At 44.8% G+C, this 11,217-nt stretch overlaps 1 protein-coding gene across 2 annotated transcripts in view; it reads right to left on the bottom strand.

Moving 5' to 3' along the window:
- LOC105073708 (acyl-coenzyme A synthetase ACSM2B, mitochondrial) overlaps positions 1-7,496 on the bottom strand; it is a 33,935-nt gene extending 26,439 nt beyond the window's left edge. The window contains exons 1-5 of one of the 2 annotated variants that reach the window (XM_010961061.3): positions 7,397-7,482; positions 6,933-7,003; positions 5,809-5,993; positions 3,518-3,728; positions 506-713 (exon numbers count right to left, since the gene is read on the bottom strand). In XM_010961061.3, coding sequence (XP_010959363.2) covers positions 506-713; positions 3,518-3,728; positions 5,809-5,985 — 596 coding nt within the window. In that variant the 5' untranslated portion in view covers positions 5,986-5,993; positions 6,933-7,003; positions 7,397-7,482. Of the gene's footprint in view, positions 1-505; positions 714-3,517; positions 3,729-5,808; positions 5,994-6,932; positions 7,004-7,396 lie in introns of both variants that reach the window. The other variant, XM_010961062.3, reaches the window with a different exon arrangement.
- Positions 7,497-11,217: the final 3,721 nt, after the last annotated feature.

Raw genomic sequence — 11,217 nt, forward strand, 5'->3', positions numbered from 1 at the left:
AGGAGGTTAGGGGCTGATGGGTCAATGCTTGCCAATTCTTTCGTGGACAATCCTGGGAGACATTCTATGTGATCCTCAGAAAGTCCCTGCAGATCAAGCCCTACTTCTCCCAGGCAGTGACTCAGCAATAAAGATAATACACTCTTGAGGGGAGGGTATTGCTCAAGAGCTAGGGCACATGCTTAGCATGCACAAGGTCCTGGGTTCAATCCCCAGTGCCTCCTCTTAAAATAAATACATAAATGAACCTAATTACCTCCCCCCTCAAAAAGTAAATTAAATAAATAAAATTAAAAAAAAATAATAAACTCTTATATTAACTCTTACTTCTTTCCTGCTTCACTCTCCCCAGTCCCACACCCTGCTCCTCAGGCTTCCCGGATAAAGACCCCGCACATAAAGTGCTTGGTTCAGTTTCTGCTTTTGGTGGGAACCCAGGCTAAGACACGTGGCAGGAGTACACTGCACCACACCACACCCACTCTAACAGGACCCTCACACTCACCGTAGTAGCGTCTTGAAGTCCAGCCACCCTTCCCGGCTTTTCGCAGACACCAGTATTTTTGTTTTCAGAGCAGGGCAGTCAGGTGCCACGGTGTCCACTGCCTGGGCCACTTCGTCCCCAGCCACGATGGCCCTGGTGTTAGACACCTGCAGCCTATAGAGAATGTCTTTGGGTTTCAGCTGGATAGTTCCAGGGATGAAGACGAGGCCTGGAGAAGCCAAATGGAAGGGAGGGTTGTTTTTGTCCCTAAAGAAGTCTGCGGCAAACAGCCAGTGGCGAGCGAATGGGGTAGGAGAGGCTGGGGTGGTGAAGACTGATTTGGAGTATCAGTAACCAGGGAACTGAGGACCAGAGAGTAATTTGAGTACAGATTTTCCTGAGGTTGTCAGAGCTGTAAGGGGTCTACCCAGACTAAGGAGAGAAATTGAATTGCCTAATGTCACACCATTGATAGTCTACAGCCAATACAAACATACACAGACTCACACACACACACACACACACACACACACACACACACACGATGCCCTACGGGAGTCTGCTGTATCTAAACACTCTTATGTAGTAATTAAAATAATTAGCAAAGGAACTTGCAACTGTCTATGCAACACCACAGTGCTCTAGGTCCTGACTATTTCTTCCAAACCTGGGAAGCTGAATTTTCTTAGAGAAGAGTGCTCTTAGCTTTTCTTTGTTTTGTTTTCTGTCTTGATGAGATTTTATGGTTTTGTTTTATTCTTCTGGAGAGTAGCTGGACTTTGTGTCACCTTTTGTGAAGCTGATCACACATGTTCTTCTTGTTAGTTTCCACCCCGGCTTACTCTCTTCCCGCCCTCAACGTCTCAGTATCCCCACAGCCGACCTATTACCACTGCAACCGTCTCTCCAGAGCCATGATCACGTTGAGTCAAGCACACAGAAGTGCAGATACATCTCCCACTCTGAGTTTGTTTGGTTTTTTTTCCCTTGAGACCATCATCTCTCTATGTCACCTTTCTCTCATGGCCTGTTCACTCTTCCTGTGGGGCTCCAAGTTCCTACAATTATGTTCAACTTCCTCTGATTACTCCTACTTCTTGACCTCATTCACATCTTCCTCCTTATTGGTGAGAATGCCTGTTGTGTGTGAAGAAGGCTGGGAAGGGTAAGTTGTAAATGAGGGACCCTGGGGTTTCCTGAGGCTCTTTCTTACATCTCTTCACTTGTCATCTCTTATATCTGAGGTTGATGATTTTCAAATTTCTGTCTCCATCTCAGATGTTATGCCCTTAAATCCAGCTATTCACTTCTCATCCCTTCTTTCTTTTCATACATTTTAAAATTGAGACATAATGGACATATAACAGTGTCCTGGTTTTAGTTGTACAGCATAATGGTTTGCTGTACCTGTAAGCTATGAAATGAATACCACGATAAGTTAACATCCATCAGCACACATAATTACAATTTTTTTTCTTGTGATGAGAACTTTTAAGATCTACTCTTTTAGCAACTTTCAAATATACAACACTGTATTGTTAACTATAGTCACCATGTGGTACATTATATCCCCAGGACATATTTAGCTTTTTTTTTCTTGTTGTTTTTCTTTTTTTGGGGGGGTAGGTTTGTTTGTTTAAATGGAGGCACTGGTTATCCAGGACCTCGTGCATGGTAGGTAGGCACTCCACCACTGTCCCCCCATTTACCTTATAATTAGAACTTCACATCTTTTGTTGAGCATCACCTGAGTACCCCTAAGTCAACAGTTACCAAATTGAACTTGTCATCTTTCCCTGACACCCCATAGCTGTGTCTCCCTGTGCTCCTCACTTCATCAAAAGACTCCTGCATCCAGCCCGTTGCCCGAGTGCCTGTGACTTCTCCATCTCCCTGACCTCCTTCCTCTACCATATGTCATTCATCAGAACATCTTGTTATCAGCTTCCTTCAAATTGTCCTTTAAACCCATCCACTTAACTCCATCTTCACTCCTCCCATCCAAATTGAAATCACCATCACCCTTTGTCTCCTATTTGAATTTCCCACCCCCATTCTTGCCTGCCTTCATCCCATTCTCTGCATACCATCCAAAGTGACCTTTTACAAACAGAAAACAATCATGCCACTCAGTCCAGCCGTGGTTTCCCATTCCTCACTGCATAACGATCCGGGACCCTTGCCACGCATGACCCACAAGGTTCTGCCAGTGTAGCACCTACCCATCTTTCCAGGCTCCTTTGCCACTACTTTCTCCTTGCCACCTGAACTTGAGGCACTTGGACATCATTTCAGGTTCTCTCATAACTTTCAGTCTTCCCTCCCCTCTGTGCTGTTCCCTCTACCTGAAGCAACCCTCTCTGCCTCTGCTCCTGGCCAAACCCTCCTCATCCTCCAGTTCTCAGCCCAAATACCACTTCCTCTGAGACTCCCATGACCTCCTCTGATTAGTCAGTTTAGGTCTCCTTTTGTAGCCAATTGGCAAACTTTTTCAACAAATAGCCAAACAAACAGTAAATATTCTGTGGCTTTTGTGGGCCAGAGGCTCTCTGTCCCAACTACTCAAGCCCTCAAGCCTCCTATTATAGTACAAAAACAGTCACAGCCAATATATAAACAGGGCATGGCTGGATTCCAATAAAGTTCTGTTTACAAAAAAAAAAAAAAGCTTTGGGCTGGATTTGGCCTATAGGTCAGAGTTTACCAATTTTTTTTATAGAGTCTTATAGAATTGTCACGCCACTTATCAAAACTATAATTAAATAATTATATGTACAATGAATAGTTTAATAGCTGTCTTTCTCCAAAGATCCGTGAGTCCCATGAGTGCATAGACTGTTCTGTTGACTCTGTGTTAGTAACGTCTAGAACAGAGCTTGGTGCCTAGCTCATTTAAATACACGGGAGAAGGGTGGTGTCTCTGTATGAGGAGGGACCACGTGCTACGTGGAGGGGGCATCTCTTGGGAGGACTGGTTCTATTTCTCTGCCACGAGTGGGAGACAGTGGCCAGCTCAGGCGGTCAATTACCAACCTGCTCGCATGCAGCCGAGGATCACCAGCCACCACTCAGGCACCCGGGGAAGCACCACGGCCACCCGGTCCCCACGCTGCAGGCCACATGGCCCTGAGAAGACGTTGGCTGTTTGCTGGCTAAGTTCACTTAGTTGACTAAAGTTCCACTTCACTTCATCCCCATCGCCACTCACCCACCACAGGGCTGGGCCAGGGTGTCGCTTTCCAGCCTGAAGAAAGAGAAGGCCTAATGATTAGGGTGTGCTGGTACACGAGCTTGTAGACTAACTTCCACCTTGGGACTGCCACATCAATGCTTAATAAGCTTTTTGATCTCAGGAACCCTATACGCTCTTAAGAAGTATTATAATCCTAAAGACTTTTTATTTATGTGGATTCTCTCCATCAATATTTACTATCTTAGAAATTAAATTGAGATATTTCATAAATGCGTGCTTTAAATATCATAGTAATAAACCCATTACCTACTATCAGACATAAAATGTGTTTTAATAAAGAGGTAAGTATACTTTCCAAAACAAAAACATTATAATGAAGAGAGAGATTTGCATTTTACATTTTTGCAAATCTTTTTAACACCTTCCTTAGTAGAAGATATTTGGGTTCTCCCATCTTTCTGCACTTACTTTGCTGTAGTCTCTGGAAAATGCACAGTACGCTTGTGAGAGAATGAGAGTGGAAAAGGCAAATATCTTGGATTTGTTTATCTCTCTGTCTATGTATTTATTTATTTTCATTTTCTCTTTTACTGGGATAAAATACACATAACATAAAGTTTGCCATTTTGACCATTTTTTAAGTTCACTGTTTGGTGACACTAGATACATTCGTGTTGCTGTGCGATCACAACCATCATCCATCTCCAGAATTTTTTCATCCACCAAAAGCGAATCTCTGCATCCATCGTACAATGACTCCCCAGTCCCTCCTCCTCCCAGTGACAGGTAATTATCATTCTATTTTCCGTCTCTATGAATTTGACTACTCTAGGTACCTCATGTGAATGGAATCACATAATATTTTTCCTTTTTTGTCTGGCTTATTTTACTTAACATAATGTCTACAAGGCTCATCCATGATGTGTCATACATCAGAATTTCATTCTTTTTAAAGGCCAAATAATATTCCATTGTACAGATATGCCCATTGGTTTCTCCATTAATCCACAGGTAGATGTTGGATTGCTTCTACGTTTTGGCTTGATTTCCAGGAGCTCTTTTTGTGCTGAGGATATTAACTCTTTGCTGTGACATGATACACTTCCCCTGATTGTTCTTAGTTTTCAAATTTTACTTACGGTGTTGTCACTGGAGAGGTTTTTCGATATTTATGTAGCAGATGTATTAAATCACTTATTTTATGGGTTCAGGACTTTGAATCATGGTAGTAAAGACCTTCTTCATTATTCCAAGGAGGTATAACTTTTAAAGAAAAGCCAGACATCTAAATTTTTCTTTGAAATTTTTCAATTTTAAAATACTGATTTTTTTTTTTTTTTCAAAGAGAGCCCTGCACCATGGGGTGTCTTCAGCCTAGAGGCCTGGTGTTTGTGGTCTCTGTGCTAAAGTTGTGTCATGGTGTTGGGACCGAATTAGGATGCCCTTGGAGCACCATTCTTTTAAGCCCAGCTAGTAGACCCACCTCTTCTGCTACCCTAGCCGGGATGAGTCCTTTCACCCGCCATAAAGGTGCACAGAACTTCAGGTAAAGGCAAGGGTAGGACCAGCAATGAATGGGGTGGAATTCTGCAAGTCCAGGGCAGGAAAAGGAACAGAAACTCCTGCATCACTCTCTTTCTCTGATGTCTCATATCAGAGTCCTCTTGACAATCCCTGCCCAGCAGTCATCCTACTTAATGACAAAGACACATAACTTTCTGAGAAGACTGGCTCAGTCTTTGGCTGGTGCTAGTTTAACAAGAGAATGCTGATTTCCCCTTATTGAGCCCAAATCTACCTCCTCTATGACTGCAACCCACTAGTCCTGGTTTCACTCTGGGACATCACAGCAGAGCATGTGCAGTACGTGCGGGCAAGCTGTGTTAGCAGCTGCCTGGGGGGGGGTTCCCAGACTGCTCCTTCCTGCACCAGCCTCCCGAGCCCTTCTTTCTGCCAAGCCCATGTTCTCTTGCTCCCACCCCATGCTGCCTTCATGGAAGATGGACATCTTGTTCCTAGCTCATCACTGTACCTGACACACAATAAGTCCTCAATAAATATTTACTGAATGAATCGATGAATTAGTGGACTCAGCCAAGTTGTCCAACTGGGTGCCGCTTCTCCCAATTACCTTCTCCATGTCAGCCCAGTGATCCAGCACGTCACTAGCAAAGTTAAATTTGGGAGGAACTTCCTGGTAGCCCCACTGCAGGGATGCCAGTTGCCTTGTATGAACGTGGACAGTACGTTTGGGTATCCGAGTCCCCCATAGGATGCAAAGCCTCTGGAATTTCTGCAGCCAAAGCATGTTTGAACCTGCAAAGGAAAGAAAACACACAGGTGAGTTTTTCCCGTAGAGTCATCAGTTGCTTAAGGAGATTCATCCCACCCTTACAGGGTTCTTCCAGAAATTAATCTGTTTTGGTTATCAGTGAATTGGCAGTCAGCATCCATTCTATCTCAGTCTCCTTCCAATATGCCAGTCTCCAGAAGCACCACATCGACTTCATGTCCTCCTTCTCCAGTACTTCTGACAGTTTTGTGAACACCCAATTCTTATGTGGTAAATCCTTTTGTGCTTAAAACACAGTGGTGTGGTAGATTTAGTTATTGTTCCCAACAAATTGCCCCCTCCCTGTAGAATTACATGTATGTCCCCATTCATTTCCACATGACTTACCCAGTGCATTCTGGAGAAAAGTATCTCCATTGACATTAGATTGCCCATAGGATATGCTTTGGTCAGTGAAATGTGAGTGGATGTGATTGTGTGGTTGTATGGTCAGGGACTGCTCTCTGCCATGAGAGTAGCATATCCCAGATGGTCCTACCCCCAGCCTGGATCTCAGACTGTGGAGCTGAGCTGAGCCCAGCACAGCCACAGATAAGTCACCCCCAGACCCCATGGGGGAAATATGTACGTTTATGAGCTCCTGAGATGTTCAGGAGGTTTGTAATTATCACAGTAAATGTTACTTACTACAAGTAACATGTATTTCCTTCAACAGATCCTTGACTGAGCTATCTTGAATACTGTACACTTAGCACGGAGGACCCAACACACAGACTCATTTTAGCAATAATAATTGTTATGATTATCATTTCTACCTTCACATTGGTTCTAGGGAAAGTAGTTGGAAGGCTGCCGGTCTCTGAATTTCAACATGTGTTCTTTAATGGGAGGTTGCAGAATTTGTCTAATGACCTTTGATTCAAAGACTCCAGGCATGGAGTCCCACCAAATGGCTAGATTACCTTCCCTGTTTTCTAGGTAACAGCAGTCAGAACACGCAAGTCCCAGATGCTGGTGCCTCCTCTCCTATTTCCTAAAAGAACAAGGAGTGAAGATTTCCTTACCAGCTCCTTGGCAGGAATATTTATCACCTTTGCACCTGCTGGTCCCTCTCTCTTTCCATACCACGCTTTTCTTATTCTTCTGGCCTCTCCTCCTCTGAGAGGCCTGCTTCCCTGACCACCACTCAACTCCCAATCCCACTCTGACTGCCCTTCTCCCAGCTTCCCCGTTCCCTCCCTTTTGCTGTGCTAAAGCCACCTTTTCCTTTGCCCACCACTGCCTCCTCATGTTCTCAGCCCCTGGAGATTGCAGATGGCTTCTCCCCTCCAGAGGTTTCACTCTCCTTCTTGGCCCTGACTTCTAAAGACTGGTTAGTGCCATCCTGAGGCATGACCCATCCGTCCATCCCTCACAACATGCTCACCCGCCAAGTCCTTTCAGAAGGTCTCTTCGGAGAGCCCTCCGTGTACTTCCTCCTGAGCAGACAGCTCAGAAGTCCCTGCAATGTGGGAAGAGGGCACAGCTAATCATTAACTGTGGGCAGACTTGGCACCTAACTTGAGGGAAGGTCAGCCCTCCTGGCTGTGTTCATGGATTGCACAGCCCCACAGCCTTGGGGCCAGAAGGAACTGTTCTTCCAACCTGGTGGCCCAAAGGAGAGTCATGCACAAGATTGACAGCAAGTTCGTGCTCCAACCAGGAAGGGAGAAGCTGAGCTCACATGGGCCTGATTTTCCTCTTACTCTCCGTTTTCCCTCTTACTCTCAGTCTCTTTTGATGATGCCTTCTCATCTCCGTTATTCACCCTCCATACGTGATCTCATCCAGTATCGTAGCTTGAACCCCAGCTGCCTTGCCAATGATTCCCCTACGTGTGTCTCCAGTCTTGATCTCTCTCCTGCATCCTAGTTGACTTGACTTCTCCCCTTGGACATCTAATAGGCATGTCAGATATGCTCTGCCCAGAGCTGAGCACCTGCTATTCTCCCTGCAAATCATCCCACTCCTCCTGCCACCTTGTCTGTGTCAGTGATTTGTTAGTCCTTATGCAGCTCTGTTTGAGTCAAAGGGTCAGAAACACAAAGACCTTTCCAGATCACTGAGTGGACAATGTCAGAATTCAGAGCAGAACAGTAACTTTTTTGAGGTCACACAGGAAATTGGTCTCAGGCCCAGGCCTGGAAACCTAGCCTCCAGAAGAGTGGCTCATGACCATATGGCTGACTTACAAAGCACCCTCGGGGCCCAAAACTAGAGCTGGAAATCAGAGAGCTCTGAGCTGCTGAGACAGAATGTTCCCCAGAACGCTCACCAAAGGGAAAAGTGCCACAGGCCAGCTTGGATCCTGTGTCCTCCCAGATGGAGACAGTGACCCTGATGCCACAGAACTTCCCCACCTGCTCCTCTGCACCCCAAGTGCCCAGTCTTAGAGAGTTATTCCTTAGATGTGCTGGCCACCAGACACCCGTCTGCTAACAGGGCCCCATGACAAGCAGGGATGGGGGCTCCCTAAACACAAATGTCTCTGCTGAAGGTCCACAGGTCAGGGGCAAGATGATGGTGCCAGTCACCTGGCAATGACTAATTGCCGAGGACACAAATGACCAAGACCCACATCAGGGGACATCTAGGGTAGCCAGGAGTGCTTAAAGATCCCAGAAGCCAGGGTCCAATGTCTGGGGAGAGAAGAGAAGACATATACTTGGAGAGGATACCCAAAGCAATGTGCTTTTCTCTGTGCAACCCTAGAAATAATATGACTTGAAAAACTTGTTTATGTAGAGCAGCAGCCATGTCCTGGGAAGAATTCCTTACTCTTTATGGGAAAATTCACTGAATTCCACCACCTAGTCCCTCCAGGCCTGAATATATTGATCCTTTATTAAATGCCCATGCAACAGGCATTTCTGAATGTCTCAGAATCACACAATCATGAGCCTCTTCCAGGAAGCTCTCCACAGTGTCTGTCCTAAACCCCTCCTGTGGTGGCTGCTCTGTGCCCTCTGACTCCCTGCTGACAGACAGGCTTCAGAGCACCAAGACCATGAGGCCAGCTGGACAAGTCCTTCCCTTCTTTCCCGTCACTCCCTTTATTTTGACCTATTTGCCACCAAGCATAAAACACCTGGGGTGGAGACCTAGATCCTGCAGAAGAAGACACTCGAGTTGCTGTCCCTACTAAGGCTCTGTTAAAGGGCTTTAAGAAATAGCTGACTATGCTTGGGAAAGGGAGCTGATGCTTTCTGAAGGAATTTGGTGGCAAAACTTAAGGATCTATTTTGAATCATTAAATAAAGCCAATTAGATCTTCAAATTTAGCCCCCGAATCTTGTTTCCTAACAAGATTCGTAAGATCTTGTTTTCCCATTGGAAAGGTGGGAGGGGTGTTTGCAGGGTCTCAGACGCCTGACAGGAAAAGGGGTGAAGATCCAGGGAGGGGTTGCTATGCAACTCTCCCCTGCGCTTCAAACCCTTCATCTGATAAATGGAGATTATCATACTTTCTTCTTCAGGTCATAGTGTGAACTGGACGGGACCAATTTTCCCCAAAGTGGGTTTTGCTAGGTGATTTTAAATGAGAAGTTTTCATGTTCAGGATTATTTTGATGTGTGTTAGAAAAAAATGATCAGAACTACAGACTCCTCTTTGAATGCATATTGTATTGCTGAGGGTTTAGCTGTGTTCTCTAAAAGGTGAGTTGATTTACAGTGCAGACAGTATGTAGCTAGAACCATAATCACGATGGAAGAATGCGAATGAGAAAAGATTGAGTTGAGGAGTTCAGCAGAGCCTTTAGCACCATGCCTGGTATGGAGTACATGGCCAATAAAGCGACATCACTTGTCATTGCTGTCACTACCAATGACTTCTGGGTCTGGGTGTGCTGGTGGGGTGGTGGTGCCTGGCTCCCTGTGGTAAGGCAGCTGAGAGCTTTGCTTTTTCCTTTTTTGGAGCTGGGCTGGGCTGAGATGACTGTGGGAGAGTTTTCTGGAGAGTCTAAGGGAAAGGGGACTGGGTCTACCCCACCCTTTATTACCCTTGCCTTGTTCTTTTTTTTTTTTTAATTGATGTATAGTCAGTTACAATGTGTCAGTCTCCGGTATACAGCATAAAGTCCTAGTCATGCATGCATATTCATATATTCATTTTCATATTATTTTTCATTAAAGGTTATTGTAAGATAATTGAATATAGTTCCCTGTGCTATACAGAAGAAATTTGTTTTTTTAAAATCTATTTTTATATGTAATGGCTAACATTTGCAAATATCAAACTCCCCAATTTTTCCCTTCCCACCTCCTTTCCCCAATAACCATGATTGTTTACAACTTCTGCGAGTCTGTTTCTGTTTTGTAGATAAGTTCTTTAGTGTCCTCTTTTTTTCCTTTTTTTCTTTTTCTTTTGCTTTTTTATTAGATTTCACATATGAGTGATATCATATGGTATTTTTCTTTCTCTTTCTGGCTTACTTCACTTAGAATGTCGATCTCCGGGTCCATCTATGTTGCTGCAAATGGCCTTATTTTATTCTTTTTTATCATTGAATAATAGTCTGTTGTATAAATATACCACATCTTCTTTATCCAGTCATCTGTCAATGGGCATTTAGGTTGCTTTCACATCTTGGCTACTGTATATAGTGCTGCTATGTACATTGGGGTGCATGCATCTTTTCGAATTAGCATTACCTTTGGATATATACCCAGGAGTGGGATTGCTGGATCATGTAAGTCTATTTTTAGTCTTTTGAGGAATCTCTGTACTGTTTTCCACAGTGGCTGCACAAACTGCATTCCCACCAGCAGTGTAGGAGATGAGAATGTAGTTTGGTCAAAGGCTCCCGGGTGAAGAGCTCTGATTACAGCTGGAGAACAGACTAGTGCAGCCCTGGGACGGTAGGGGAGGAGAGTCCAGAGAACATCAGCCAGGCAGGCAGCTGAGGCTCAGAGAAGAAAACAGTGTAACCACAATGACAGAGACGGTAGGTGCCGCTTCCCCCAGGTGTCATTTCCATCCAAGAGCCTGGCTTTTAGGGAGCTGACATTTTGAGGGCTCATTAGGAATTCCAGCAGCACCCAATGCAAGACTACAAGCCTCAGCTCAGGCTCACTGGTGATGTTAAACGGGACCTGCACGTGTTCCTTGCCTCTAGCGCCTCCTCCTGTTAGATGTTGGACAAATCGCCAAAGTCCTGTGACTCTGTATAAAGATGGAAATGTTGTTATAAAATAAAGCAAATTTGC

Source organism: Camelus bactrianus, chromosome 18 (genome assembly GCF_048773025.1).
Source record: "Camelus bactrianus isolate YW-2024 breed Bactrian camel chromosome 18, ASM4877302v1, whole genome shotgun sequence".
Taxonomy (NCBI): domain Eukaryota; kingdom Metazoa; phylum Chordata; class Mammalia; order Artiodactyla; family Camelidae; genus Camelus; species Camelus bactrianus.